Below are 15,876 nucleotides of genomic sequence, written 5' to 3'. Positions count from 1 at the left end.
TTAAATTATTTTTAATTGCTAATATAGAAATATATATATATATATATACAGAAACACACACACACATATGTACACGAGTACAGGCAGTCTTTTGTTGTTTGCTCACTGTTTCACATTTCTTCATTTGACCTCCCAAACTAGGTTCTCTAGGAAACAGATCCTCTGTGCTCTATATGTAATTATAGATCACCTACTGAGGTTCCCATCATCAGTAAAGATGTCTTGGTCAGTTCATTCATTCTGCTGCAAATATTTTTGGGGTACTTACTTTCTGTCGTCTTCTAACACAACATCTAGAAACACTTCCGTGACCCAGACAAGCAAGTTCCCCGCTCCCAAAATACTCAGAGTCATTTGAATAGCCAAGTTAAAACAAAACAACAACAAAAAACTTTGAAACGTACATAATATATGCCCATTTTAGAAAAAAAAAATGAGAAAACAATAGAAAGTCCAAAGAAGAAATATAAAATCTCTTGTGTTCCCGTCAGAATAACCAAATATTCTTGGAAGCTTCCAACTACCATTGCACCCTTGGCATGACAGGACATCTTTCATGGATAACGGGAAAGCACCCCCCACTTGTGGTCCCACAAAAGTTCACCGACTCAGACCTGACCCAGCGTCCCGGTGATCACCCCACATGAATGCTGGCTGCGGCTGTGGGCCCTTGTCCCCCCGTTATTAGCAAAGGCAGACTTCAGAACGTGTTATGAGTAATGACCTAGAGACAACCACCTTCTCACTCGCCATGCTCTGAAGAACCCCAAGTAGTGGGACTCAGAGGTAACACACAAACGAATGGAAGATGCGCATGCAGTTGTGTCAAGGAGGCACTGAAAGCAGATGTTTACATGAAACGGGGACAAGGTGGCCCATGGTGACCACAAGGGCCAACGTGCTATTTAAACTAATCCCGGGCCACCCATCCTTAGGTACTGCCATGCTCTAAAAGCACTCCTTTATTCTCCTTCTTCAAACAATGCACAAAGGCAAGAGCGGGAAGGAAGTTATGTTGCAATATTCTGAAACATAAATCTTGCTACCGGTCCAGAGACAGCATCCTGTTTTCCTGACACATGGATCGGATTCACTGGAGACTGCACCTAGAAAAGCCTGTGTCCTGTTTTTCTAAGTGGCTTCTGAATAGAACCTGGTCACCTGCATTTACACATCCAACACAGGTTGTTGTGCAAGCAGTGATTCCTGTTTGTGTGTCCAGTTTCTCAACCAACGTGGACAACGGCGTATTGGCATCCCTTGCTCCCCGCTGAGGAATTCACTCTCCCAGTGTGGGACATTCAATCACATTCATCTTTTCTTTTAAAGTCCAACAAAAATAGGGGCGCCCGGCTGGCTCGGTCTGTTAAGTGGCTGGCTCTTCGTGGGGCCTCAGGTCGTGATCTCCGGGTGGTGAGATCGAGACCCCATCTCGGGCTCCGAGCTCAGTGGGGAGTCTGCTTGAGTTTCTCTCCCTCTGCCCCTCCCCCTGCATATGTGCTCTCTTTCTAAAATAAAAAAAAAATAAAACTTAAAAAAAAAAAAAAAACTAAAACGCGAGGTCAAAAAAAAAAATTAAACTTAGATCAAATGTACAAAAGAGGCCAAAGGAAGAGATTTCTATTTACTCCCAAGGTGCTAACATTTGGCTATACTATCTGTCAACTATTGGCATCCTATATGGATCTCTAAATACCCCCCTCGCTCTCGGCTTTGATTAGAATTCAGAAATCTGGGACTCCTGGGTGGCTCAGTGGGTTAAGCATCTGCCTTCAGCTCAGGTCATGATTCCGGGATCCTGGGATCGAGTCCCTGCATCGGGCTCCCTGCCCAGTGGGGAGTCTGCTAGTCCCTCTCCCTCTGCCCCCCCAACTCATGCTTGCTCTTGCTCTCTCTCTCTCTCTCTCATTCTGTCTCAAATACATAAATAAAATCTAAAAAAAAAAAAAAAAGACTCAGAATCCCGGGGGCCAGTCTTCAGGGTTGTCATTGAGGTGCTACCTTAAGTCAGGCAGCATGTTCAGCTACTCGGTGCCTTATTTTATTCTGGGAATCGGAGGTAGGTAATGCTTGTTATTGGCAGATCAGAGGTGGCGGAAACCGTGACTGTTTGGCTTGCCCGAGTACAAGGCCTTCCCAAATGTGATGAGGCAGGGCTTTGAGAACTGGAGGAAAGTGAGCCTGGGTAAAGTCCACGGGGAGAGGCTTAAAGGCACAGGCCGGGGGAGGCCTTCCGGGAGAGGCTGCTTTGGAGGAAGCCGCCCAGGGCCGCGGCCACTCGAGGGTTACTGTGCTGCCTGGGGACCTGCCTCCCAGGGAGACACAATTTTCGAATTCCACCTCTGCTCCACACCCCGCCCCCCAACCTTATAGAAAAGCTGTCTGAGTTTAACACTAGAGGGCAAAGAGTAGAGGCATCTGGGCCGTATGCAAATGCTCGGGAAGCTGCGGCCGCGTCTCGGTGTTGCCACATATGGCCCTTACCCTTTGCACAGACAAAGAAGAAGGAGTTTTGTGACATCAGGGAAAACTGTTACAGGTTATCTAAACGGTCACTTTCGCTGTCACTAACAAAATTCCTGACAGCTCAATCCCAGGGCATCTCCACGATGTTATGTGGCTTTTGATTCTTCATATCCTGTATCTTAACTCTATCTTCTCTCTGAAAGCTGCCCACTTCCTCTCGGGTGTTTTTATAAAAGGGAATTTCAGTGGCTATTTTTTTAGGGGTTCTCCACCCCAGCGGTATTGTCATTTTAGGGCCAAAGAGCTCCTCGTCGTGGGAACCTGTCCTGTTTGCTGGAGGAGAGTTGGCGACCGCTCTGGTCTCTACCCATGAGATGCCAGTAGCAGCCTCTTGCCTTCAGTCCAAAAAAACCAAACCTATCTCCAGACACTGCTAAAGGTCCCCGGGTCGGGGGGGAGTCCAAACGGCTTTGGTTTGAGAGTCACTGGTTTAAAATGAGCTAATGAGAAACTAAATTCAATGAACTTTGTGTTTTAGAGCATTGAAAACAATTCTATCAGTGGTTGAGAGTCATACAAGGAAGCAAAGGGGGTGTTTTCGGACGGGATAAGGCATCTATAGGTAACGCGTTGGTGAACCAGGTCCCCCCGAGGTGTACATGACAAGGTACCTCATGAAGATGCCACAGCATGAAATATGGGGACACAAGGTCATGGAGGAGGGACTTTTTGAAAGTAGCCCACCAGGGAGGCACTGACTCCCATGACATGCGCTCCACCTCCCCCGCGGCCCCCACGTCTCAGTAATTCCCTAACCACCGTCTACGAAATGCGTGGCAGTCACCCAACAGGGAATAGCCGATTTTTAGATAAGAGGTCTATAGAGATGGACATTTTTTAAAGTACTGTTTATTTAATGCAGCATGACTTAAAACGGGCCTGTCGCCTGACAAGTGTACTGAATGAGGAATGTTCAATTTACCAGTTCTAACTAGCCAAGTCCTCACATGAACTTTCTAAGACCCGGCCGAGAAGCCTGGGAAGCGTAACCAACCCCAGACCTTCAGGGCTCCTTCCCCCCAGCCCTGACCCCACCGCCTTGAGCACCCTTCGAAGACTCTGTTCAGACGTATTAGAAAATCTTAGCTGTGGCCAGAACCTACAGCCACCTCGGCTCCCCCCGGCGATCCCTGCTTCCATGTCAACCAACACTGAAAGGAACGAGTCTGTTCTATTTTTAAATATATTCAGCAAAACAGCAGCTTGGTATGTCTTTGTAGGGGATGGTTGTCACCCAACCTCGCTGTTACTCTATTTTTATCAGCGATGTGGACTGGGAAGTCAGATTAATTTGGGGTTCAAATCCCTGGTCTTTATTTGTCAGCTAGCTGTGTGATTTGGGGAAAATCACTGAACCTCTCTGAGACTCGGTGTCTGCCTATGGAAAGTGGGAATGATTCTTAGGGTACCTAAAAAAATAGGATGTTTGGAGGGATGCGTGAGGTGACGCATACAGAGCACAGAGGATCTTAAAATGTTGGCCACTGTCGTTATTGTTCATTATCACTGTTATTAATTAATATTACTATAGTCACTCTTCACTCATTAGTCAACAGGCATTTATTCAATACACCTTCTGTGTGCTGGGTGCTGAAAAACCCCGGTAAATATTGTAAAATTGGTTTTCTTAATGACTCAATAAACATTTATTCAGTGCCTTTTATGTGCTGGGTGCTGGAAAAACTCAATAAATATTGTAAAATTGGCTTTCTTAATGACTCCAGATTTCAACCAAATACATTGAAGTTTAAGAAATGTCTCTGCTGGTGGCTTGAAAGATACATTTAGGGTGCTTTGCATGGAGCCTGACACATATTAGGGCGAGGATATCAGATGATGATGCTGGTGCGGGTGGTTGTGATATTGAAAAGTAGTTGATTTAACAGTCCTTATTCAGCTCATTTGCCAGAGTATTCGATGTTTGTCCCTACAAGAAACCGCTTATTTTCAAGTAAATGAGCGCTGATCTTGTGAGAAAGAACTTCTTTTTTCAAAGTAACACTTTAATAGGAGTAGATTAACATTCCTTATTATAGGGTAGGCTTATAATAAGAGTCTGGAGCCTGGGAGGTAACTTTCACTATTGAAAGGTAAGCGAATTTTTACTAATTTCTAAGTAAATATTAGAATAGCTGGGTTTCAAAGTTTCTATGACACAGAGAAATCAGAGGTCTGGTCACAAAATAACAGTAATAATAACTGCTCACTTACTTGGTGAGGCAAATAAAGGTAGACGTCTAATCTCTTGGATTAAAAAACATTGCATTCTTTTACATTTCACATTAATTTACATTAGGCCCTTTTCTGTGGGAAATAGACAGGAATAAACAGGTTTAGACTTTTGTTCTCCTTTGTCACGAATTCTTTCACAACCCCTTACTATTTCAACACAGTTTAATGCACTCTGTTGGGGGCCTGAGCCCCTGAATCCTCAAAAAAAATAACAACGAAATGCATTTAGTTTTGCAAACACTGTTTCTCCACAAAATCAGAAGTGCCTACCTGTGAGAAAAAGTCTTTGGATGACAACGAAGTTAAGAACCCATTACGCTTTCAGGCCAACGATCATATCGTGGCCCAAGCCAAGTTCAATGAGAAGTTAATTTTCACCAAGGGATGCCCTTACCTCAAATATGTTTGAAGGCTCATTGTTGTACTGATTGGATATTATTTCTGATTGGTCACTGCACCACTTGAGTCCACCCAGAAAGCTGTCTGTATCCAAGTCGTTCACGTCTAGTTCAGAAAGGTCAAGTTCAGGAAGATCTGGGCAAAGAGGCTGGTCTTCACCAACCAGAGCAGCACACTGCAGGAGGCAGGGGGGAAAAAAAAGCTTTCATTAACTGCAGGAATTTATTAAACTGCAATAGCATGTGATAGGAATTAAGCCTGGTTAATTCAACCACACCACCAAAGCTGGTTTCCAGGGTTTTAGTCACCAGAAGAAGGAAAAAAAAAAAAAAATTCCTAAATTCCTTTGCTTACTTTGCTCTTAAAAGATACTGTGCCTGACCCATTCCATCCAAAATTCTGCCTCCGAATTCTTGGTAAGTGCCATATTTCCATGAAGCCCTCTCTCATGCCTCCAGCTAGAAACCAACTGAATTTGTACCCTTTTGACAGTTAGTGCTTAATGAGTTTCAAGTTGTTTTCCGGTTAACCGTATGCAGAATCTTATGCTACCCTTAGAGTATAATCTCTTTGACGGAAGGATACAAATTTGATTTTTACGTCGGATTTGCCACCACCACAAAATAAATAATTGCTCAATGAAAAATAAAAGCATGAGAACTCTAGTAGGAAAACTCCACCCACTTACGCTCCTCGTAACCAGTTGAATCCTCTAATTCCTTCAGCAACGGATGACGCAAGCCCAAGCCCGTCAACTGGTCTATGGTTTTCTTGTATTGTCAATTTAATCTTTTGCTCTTAACTTGACTTTTCATGAGCTTCGGCACTTCATCTTCCACAGGGCAAAAGCAAGTTCCTTGGGACGTCTGGGTGGCTCAGCAGTTAAGCGTCTTCCTTCAGCTCAGGTCATGATCCTGGAGTCCTGGGATCGAGTCCCACCTCGGGTTCCCTGCATGGAGCCTACTTCTCCCTCTGCCTGTGTGTCTGCCTCTCTCTCTCTCTGTGTGTCTCTCATGAATAAATAAATATTTTGAAAAAAAAGTAAGTTCCTTAAGGACAAAAGTCAGAGTTCTTCTGTATGATCTTCACATCTTTCATTATGTTTAACTTGCAACTGTGCGGGTGTGTGTGTGTGTCTGTGTGTGTGTGTAAGATTGGGATTGCCTGACATCTACAAAGGAAAAACCACTATAGCGTCCCACAATTGTATTTTTTCCCATCATTTATGTATCCCTAACTATTCTCTAAGTGAACTCAAAATAACTACTTTTCTTTGGAGTTTTTACATGATTTCCATATTTTGAGAGGTTTAAAAAAGCCCATACTAGGGCCGGGCTGCTTGTCAGCAAGGAATTGGAATAGTCAGATTGGAATAGTCTTTCACTTCCTTTCACTTCCTTGCAGGGAGTAGGTGGTCTTTCCGTCATCCCACACTGTGGCTTCTTGAAAAACGTGGACCACCTTAGCAAAGAGGTGGGCTTCTAGCCTCAGATTGGCAGTCGGGGTGATTTCCTCCCCACATACTGTGAAGAACCCTGTAGAAGTTTCCTACTGCAGGGGGTCTGGTGAGGCCAGGGCCATCAGGATTTTATCCACCTGCAAGCCAAGGTGTCTACCTCAGCAGGCACACAGTCTGAAGTGGTAGCCTCGCAGCCCTACCTTCCAAGGTCAGCAGAGATGCTGTACAGTTGTTCACATCCAGGCAGCAGTTGAGCACGAAGCTGAAGATCCCGCGTGACATTTAGATCTTGAATAAAATAAGTTTTATGCAGATTTTTTTTTTTTTCTCGAGCACCCCTGTCATCCCTGGCAGGCGACATTCCACGGGTCATATGCAGCAGCATGATCATAAGCCCCACGCTGAGGAGTAGGTACCGGGTAATGGAGTCAGCAGTTGGTAAGGGGAGAGGCTGGGAGCAGCCTGCAGATGACTGTGCTTCCTCCCTAAGACCACCAGGCCCCGGTGGGATCCCAGACCGCGGGCACACGGGTGATGCAAAAAGAAAGGGCAATCCTCTCCACCTAAACTCTTTCCTTATCGTTTTATTGGTCATTACATTTTTATTATCGGAGTAGCCCAAAGTTGCAGATCGGTGTACTTGACTAGGTTTATAAGTAAGCAGAGGCCAGGCTGGGGGGGAAGGTTTTGTTCGGGTGCAAGGTTTGCATTTTGGTTACGGGTGTAACACCTCCCAGCCTCCATAGGTGCCCACGCTGCTTATCCTCCGGGTACAAGCACACGGTGTTAACTCTTCCACGACATGATCGGTTCAGAGACCAGGGGATAACTTTCCCAATGGTGCAAAACCCACTAGGATTTCGTTGCGGGACAGTCCTCAAACAGAAAAGCATAGACAACAAAAACAGCAACAAAGAAATAAAATGAAGGTAGAAAACACGGGAGCTCTACATCTGGTTCCCGTCGTGGAGGACCTAACGTAGTGCCTTGGAACGCTGGCGTGCCCTCCGGATTGGTGAGCAGCTTCTTGCTCTCTCCCCCCTCGCCCGCCTCCTCCAGGCACGGCTTGTTCAAGACCCCTCCACCCTTTTGAGAACATGCATTTTCTTAAGTAACTTTTAAGGACCATTAAAAAAAAAGACCAGATCAACTTCTGGCATTTTATTTACTGTGCTGTTACTTCATAACATTTCTTTTCCCTCTCTTTCTCTCTTATTTTTGCTTCTTAGGTTATGGCTGAAAATGTGCTTGTGTTTTTGCCAATGTTGACACGCTAATAAAATCAGGGTTTCTGAATGTGGCATTATCCCGATAATCTAAAACACATTAGTGGTAGCAGGTGTTCCTGTTATTAATTTATATTTGGCCTTTGGATGATGCCAGACTTAACAGTCCGAGCCCTGTAACTGTCCTCATCTGACATGCTGATATTTACTGCTTCCCTATACATCTGTAACAGGTGTGCTTTATCGCAATTACAGAGACACATTCCACTGCCTCTTTGCAACTATGACAGCTATTTCACAACCGTAGCCTTAATTTTATAATAAGATTTAAGAGGATAAAGCAGTCACTAAACACAAAAGGCTAATTATTGTACGTTTTTTCACCCCAACAGACTTTTCTCTTAGTTAAGGAGCAGACAATAAATTAGCTTAACTGCACTGATGATAATGAATCATCATAATTAAGTATAATTCTCCATTAACCTTTTGGAGGTTTTGGTGCCATTGATGGTAAATTTTAAAGAGAGAGAGAAGAAAGAGTGGACTTGGCCACATTAATTATATTAATGGGAAAAAAAAGAATTCTTACTTCTTAGGAAAAAAAAAATTCGTGAGGACAGGGAAAAGGGAATAGGGCGGGGGGCAGTAAAGAATGACAGTCTTGGTGGAGTGCGTGGCATGTGAATTGTCTCTATCAATCTTGGTAACCTTATTGTACATCACCTTCATTAAACTGTGAAACACCGGGGACTCCGAGTAGCTCTAGTGATACAGGCCTTTATTAACCACTGCGCTGTCCTGTCATTATGTGCAAAAGGGCATAATACGTTTTAGGATGACAGCAAACATTAACGATTCAAAAAATGAAAGCTGCCCATGCTACCTGCTGCTCGTAATCTGTCAGGCTGGCCGAGGTGATTCCCAGAGCCGCCGCCGCGGAGGCAGGGCTTCCAGCAGCTCGCTGCCTCCGGTGCAACAGAGGCGACCGGCCGGGCTCCGCCGGCCCACGGCTCAGGCCCCGGCCGGACGCCCAGCCCGGGAGCTCACCTCCTTCAGCAAAGCATGAAAGGGCCACTGTTCTAAGTGCTTCGGACGCTTCCTTGAAAACGACTGCAGGCATCCCGGGGAGTAAAACAAATCCTCCACATTTCCATATCGACTCCCGACAGCATCAGGAATAACACATGATGGAAAAATGAAAGTATAGCAGCTGAGCCCCGCGCTGCCGGCCACAGGACGCCCCGGCCGCTGCAGGACAGTCGGGACTTGGAAGCCACCTGCAACCCCGACTCACAACAGCGGCGGGACCTACGGAACATCTGGATCTCTTCCACCTGCCCAAGAAATCACAGCAAGGGAAGGGCGGCCGGGATCCGCAGGGACCATGGGCCGAGGCAGGAGAGGGCCCGCCGAGCCCACATGGGCAAGCCCGGTGCAGGGTTAGGGACCCAGGGCACGCCTGGCCGCAGAGGAGCCGCGACCGCAGCCCGGCCGGCCCAACCGTTTGCACTTCAGATGTGTGTGGCTGCACCACATGGACATCTTATTTAATCTAATCACGTGTGGCACTCGATCCTCCCCCTCACCCGCCGTGCCCCCAGCCACCCGGGGGGAGCACTCGCAGCCCTCTGCCACACTCCTGGCAGCAGCTCCGAGCCCCCGTGCAATGCAGTCGGGCTCCGGCTCGTCGCGGTGCACACAAAGTTTAGCTTCTTTCCCCAAGTTGCCCAAACTTTCCGAGAACGTGCCCCTGTGCTGAATGCAAACGCGCCGCGGTCCTGCGTCCCCCTGTTAGTCACCGTAGGCTCCAGAGATTAGGAGGAAACGGCTGGCTTTTCTCCCCCTGTATGAATCGTGGCCAGCACAGACTGTGGAATTGATGTATGGCCGTCTATTTTTACACAAGCAGCGAGCAGCCCCACACACAGCCCTGCACACACTCCTCTCTCCGGCTCCAGGCGGCTCTCCGGGTCCGGGCAGATTTAACCATTGGCTTCCCTGCCACCGACGCTAGTGCAAAACCTTGCACCGTGAGGCACGGGTGGGTTTTTTTATTTGCTGACCAAATCTTTCAGCCACATCTAGGTGTTTTAAAGGAAGCAGCCTCGTTGTGCTGTGTGCCGTGGGGAAAGCAATCTAAAATAGCCTAGCAGGATTATTTAGGATTTTGTGAGTTCTCTGTCTGATGAACAGAGAAGAGAGGGGAAGAGGGAAGGAAAAAAAAAAAAATCCGGACTAGAGTCAAAACTGACTATATTTGAGCACATCCATTTTAATATTTTTATCTTCATCTTATTATAAATAGAAATGGCATTTTTCCAACCGGGCCACTAAACACCACTGGAAAGACTTCAGCTTCTGATTCATATCAATATCTTAGAGCATAAATATTGCATATGAGTAGAAACAGAGCCAAAGGCACATGGAAAGAGTTTCCAACTGCAACAGATATGGGTGACAGCAGCTCAGCTTTGATTTGCTCAAGGGATCTCAGAGCCACCTTAAAATAGCAAACTTATTGGAGTTAAGATAAGATTGAGATTCCCTCCCAAAAGCTCCTGCCCGGGCTACTTTTCTTCCTCCTCTCGTCGTCTAAGCCCTTCCCCCCCACCCCCCCTTACAGGAATCATTGCATCGGGAGGGAGGGAAGCTTCGGTCCTGGCTGCAATGCCCAGCCCAGCCCCGGCTCACCTCGATGTCACTCCATACAGAGTCCTGGTTGCACATGTCCCACGCCATCCAGCTCCTGAATGACGCCAGTCAAGCTTTTCAACTCCAATCCACAGTGACACAGAGCACACACTCATGCAGGCAACCAGCCCCTTACTGAGAGTGAACTGAAGGCACCTGTCTTACTACAGTTCCCAGTCACATGACAAAGCTATTAAAAAGTAGGCTGGGCTGTCACTCACCCAGCCTCCCTTCTCCTGTGCAGCTTGCTGCTCAAACTCGTGACGTCACTCAAAGGCAGCCCTCTGCCTCAGTGAAGTAACGCTTAAAAAAAAAAAAAAAAAAAAAACGGAAAGAAGAAAGAAAGAAAGAAAGAAAGGAAACACTTGGACTTTTGGAGGCTTCAAGCATCATGCTGTGATTAAAGCCAGCTTTGAATGCCACAGACTCTAAACGGAGCCCTGGCCATATAATAACTAAAATCCCCTGCAATCTTTTTTTAATTTATTTTCCTTCCAAAACAAGCAAGGGGCAAAGCTCCCTGTTTCATGACAGAGTAACTACACTCTGAGCTAAAATGTGTGCTCCCTAAGGATTCAAATTCTAAGACCTCCAGTGGACTCCAGCTTGGTTTGGGACTAAAGCAAGAGCTTATCACATGATGCATTTTTATGAGACATTTTCTAATTGGGGGAAGTGTTTGAAAGCAAAGAATGGGGCAAGCATTTTTTTTTCTTTTTTTTTTTCTTTTTTTTTTTTTTTGCTGTTGAATCAACAAAACAGTCTGTATTTGTTAAGGTATAAACAAACTCCTCCACCCAGGAATCGGCTGTCCCCGTGGCAATAGGGAATACCAGCTCCCGAAGTGTTACTGCAATTTGCTTTGCTCCTTATAAGGAAAACAAGGAACAAAATACCACCCTTTCAGGTCCTTTCTAATTATTTCCATTTCTCTCATAGGCTCCCAGAAAACAAGTGTTAGTAAATACAGTTGCTGCTGCTGTGCCCAGATCAGCTGAGTTTCCCGGCTGCCTTTTTTCATACATGTAGCGTTTCCACTCCAGCTGCCTTAGGGTGCCTTTTTGAATAAACACTGAATTCCAACCCTAGTGTCTGGGTTGTGCAGTTTGCATTTGAGACTAAGAATGGCCGTGGAGTAAGGGAAAAATACTGACACGCTATTAGCAGAAATATTCATTTCTTGAGCTTTTTAATTTTTTTTTCTCATTTCTCAGCTTCTACCCTGAGACAATGAAGGCTAATGCAGGTGCACTGTTTTATGATGACATACATACTGAATACATAACAAACTCAAGGTACTAGATATTGCCAAAAAAAAAAAAAAAAAAACACTTCCCATAACACTACAGTGGTCTGATTTAACCCTTCCAAGTTCCAGGGAGAGGTACGCCTGCTATATATACATTTGTGAATATATGTGTTTTTAACAAAATTTTAAACCCCATGTACTTTTAAAATCAGCTCCATTCTTTTACTTGATAATAACTTCTTTGAAAAAAAAAATCCCCCAGGTATCTAAAAATAATTTTAAAGCCCTATTCATTTAATCTCCTGTTCTACTAAGGTTAATTTAGTGTGTTCTCTCTTGTCCATCTTTTTCTAAAGAAAAAAGAAGTGGTGATTTGCTCTAACACATTGTAGATGCAAAGTTGCTCAAATATTAAAGTGAAAGGAAGAAAAATCAAACAAACAAAAATCAGATTATTTCTTCTCTCAGACCACACGTGCTATAAGGTATTTTTTCAACTCTGATAGCTGCAACAAGTTGCTGGTGAATTCCTGAATAATGTGATGAATTGACAGTTTGTCATTACTGGGCATGAAAAGATGGCCCAAAGCTTTGACATTTTAAGTTAGCTCAATACATTGCACTGGCACATTTTTCCCTCTTACAAATAGCGGAAAATTACTGTAGTTTTAATTTTCTAAATCAAGAAAGAACAGGAAAATACAACCTCGGGAAGGCTTTTATACATGCAATTAGTGGCATTACTCTGCACTCCCCACAAAGAAACACTAATTTTCTTCCCAATTATATTCCGATTTAATGTAAAACTACAGTAAATTATTAAAATTCAGGGCAAAGGTCATTGGCTCAACCCTCAACACAGTCAACTGTGAAATAATATTGGTCACTTGACCAAGAAGAGTTGATGTTTATTAATTATTATCAGGTGATCCCTGCAGTGATTTTTCTCTGATACTTTTAATGGTGTTCATCGAACGCTAGGCACCCATTACATAGATACTTATAATATATATTTATATATTGATAAAATGAATATATTTTCATACATATAATATTTACAAAATATATTTTTTTAAGTCATGTTCACACATTTTGGAGAAGCTCTTTACACGGGGACATTTTGTATTAAAGTTTTTGATATTTTAACCTGCTCACATTGTGATTTTGGAGTTTCCTTATTCACCTTTTTGCCACCTAATTCCACTCTTTCTTCATCAAATCAGCACATTTAAGAAACCACAGGTGGTTTTATATATATTTTTTTCCCTTCACCATCACAAAGAGGGTTAGTTAGGAGTCAAAACATTGAAATGATTTATAAACTACAGCATATTGCATTTTCCCCCTCAAATTTCTATTCCTGTACAATTCAAAGTTTAAATAGGTTCTTGGGACGAATTAGAGTAGCTTCCACCATTTTTTTCCCTAAGTCTCAAAATTATAACTCTAACAAGAGGGATATTTTTGAGGTATTATAATTTGGTTAATTAGCTCTTCAGATTAAAAATTCTCCCCTGTCCAGTTTTTTCTTTTTTTTTTTCTTTTCTCAGGAGAACATAAATTGTTACTTGCTCACCAACCTTGCTCTTTTCTGGCTTCCCAGGCGGTTTCTATATTTAATTCTCTCTCTGCCTTGATTGTTTTTTCTTGCCCTCTCTCCCTGCAGCCCTCCTCGTACCTCACCCGTCAACTCTGCCTCTAAGATTTCCAAATGTTTGGTTTCAATCAACAAGGACCTATTGAAATCTTACTGTGTCCACAGCAATGTATTGCAAGGACTGCCAAGAAGGCATACGACATGGACACAAGGGAGCTGACAATTTTAGGGGGATGACAGCCCTGAAAAACAAAGAATAATTTGATATGAAGAAACAATGCTACTTTGCTCAATATCCAGATTCCTCCTCTCCTTAAAACACACCGTTTTTAAGTACAAGGTCTTCTCACTGACCATTACAATTCACACCCAAATCAACCTCACTTTGTCCCAACAATAGAAGGAGGTATTTATTAACATCTGTTGAGTGCCCATCACGTTCCATATCTTCCCAGAGCCTAGAGTCCACCCCAATGGAATTCCTCCCTTCGCTAGTTCTGTTAACGTTTTCCAAGACTCCAATACTAGTGAAGGCAAGGGATCTAGCCTCAATTGATAACAAGAGAGAAAACACACCTCCAAGAGGGTAATTCCATCCTATAGCAAAGATATTTGATAAAGTACACAACATTTCCCCACCACCATCCCAAACTACGGGCTTTTCCCACCCTCTCTATTTTCACTTAAAAATAAATAAACACAATCAAACTCAAATACCCAAGAAGACAGCAGCAAAGACGATTTGTTTTGACACCATTGCATACAGGTGAGAACGCAGAAGTAAAGAGCTACTAATATAAATATCTTTGCCCATTTGTTTTTATAAACTTAAATAGACATACAAGGACAAATTTAAGGCTGAAACTTATAAAGAAAGAAAAATGGAGAAGAAAACATCTAGAGTAGAGCTTACATGAGCTTGACATGATCAGCATTTTATATAGCCTATTTCGATCAATCTTGGACCTCAAAATGATTCAGTAAATATTATCTGTGTACTCATTTTATAACTGAGAAAACATTTTTTTTTTTTAAATAAGCAAGGGTTTAGGTTGTAGCTGAAGACAGCATATAGATCTCTGAAAACCCTTTTAGGAAGAATTAAGTTTCATACATAAGAATAATGGTCATTCCCAAATCAAAAAGCCCAGAAAAGACCCCTGATGAACTTTATATCCAAGAAAGTCTACATAGCTGGAAACCAACATTCCTGGGAATGCTGCCTGCCTAGAGCACTCTTCCAGAAAGGAAAGGGATCTGCCCAGAATTGCTAATATTTTTAAAGTTAATCATTGCTAACAGGCGTTCAATTGCTTGCTTTTAATTCCTCGAGGGGCTAATTGATTCTGATACCCCATGTTTCTGAGCACATGCTCTGAGCCTCTGGGACACGTCTGAAGCAAAGGCTTTGCAGGGCACAAAAGTTGGTGGCAGGGCAGGGGATATCAAAGACCTCTAGCCTATAAACACTCTCAAATCAACTTTTATTTTGCACAAAACTGCCATGATGACATCCACATGAACAAAGTACCTTTGGGGAATTACATAGAAAAAGTCAGTGGACAGCTTTAATGCCTACTTCGTTCATTTATTTTTTTTATTTTTTAAATAAGCGAAGGTGATAGACAACCTCAGCAACATATCTTTTATCCCCAATAAAACCTGCACAACAGCTCTATGCAAACGAGTCAGGCTATATTTTAACACAGACTTCAAAATCTGCTCTTGCCATTTTTCACATTAGAACAAAAAATAATGTGAAAATTAATGTGAGCCACAGTCAGTTCATTGGACTAATCTAAACATAAAGTAAAAAAGTATGCTTCTTAGGGCCACAGATAAGAGAGAATAAAGGGATGGTGAAAATCTGCTCTTGTCTGATATTTTATTCTGCAGAATTTGTGCCTCTACAGACATTTACATTTACCTTAATTATTTCTGGTTAATTCATCTGTAATGCAGTGAGTTACTGATTATATAAACAAGAAATACTCCATAGGATTATTTAGCAATTTTTTTTCACTAAAACTGAAAACAAGGCACATCATATTTTATTAAATTTGGTACTATTTAAAAATATAAAGTGCTACTGAACCCCACTAACATAATAGTTCACTCAGGAATATTATTTTATCCCCTAAGGAACATGGTGAGGGCCAGGAAAAACTGAGGTGCAAAAATTATTAAGCTGAAAAAAAAAATTTGTTAGTCAAACAGTTCCCTCTCATACTTTTTTCTAGAGTTTGGGTTCTAATGAGCTTAACTTTTCTTGATTTTAGGGAACTGAATTGTATCTTTCAACTAGTCTCAAGATGGAAGAAATAAATAAGTGAACTTTCTTTCTAAGTGAACTTTCTTTCTTTCTCTCTTTTCTTCTTTCTTTCTTTCTTTCTTTCTTTCTTTCTTTCTTTCTTTCTTTCTTTTTTCTTCTTTTTTCAATTCCATCAGAAAAGCCTTAGAAAGGTGTGGTGATTTTGCTTTTGTTTCTGTTGTAGAT

The 15,876-nt window shown here is 43.0% G+C and overlaps 1 protein-coding gene across 8 annotated transcripts in view; it reads right to left on the bottom strand.

Annotated features, from left to right (window-relative positions):
- The window catches only part of PPARGC1A (PPARG coactivator 1 alpha), a 640,279-nt gene that overhangs the window by 91,234 nt on the left and 533,169 nt on the right, over positions 1–15,876 (bottom strand). For 7 of the 8 annotated variants that reach the window (XM_025438411.3, XM_035714801.2, XM_049108730.1 and 4 more), the window contains one exon: positions 5,153–5,332. In XM_025438411.3, coding sequence (XP_025294196.1) covers positions 5,153–5,332 — 180 coding nt within the window. Of the gene's footprint in view, positions 1–5,152; positions 5,333–10,533; positions 10,857–15,876 lie in introns of those variants that run through there. The other variant, XM_025438409.3, reaches the window with a different exon arrangement.

Source organism: Canis lupus, chromosome 3 (assembly GCF_003254725.2).
Source record: "Canis lupus dingo isolate Sandy chromosome 3, ASM325472v2, whole genome shotgun sequence".
NCBI classification, from domain to species: Eukaryota; Metazoa; Chordata; class Mammalia; order Carnivora; family Canidae; genus Canis; species Canis lupus.
This window is presented reverse-complemented; position numbering and strand designations above follow the sequence as displayed.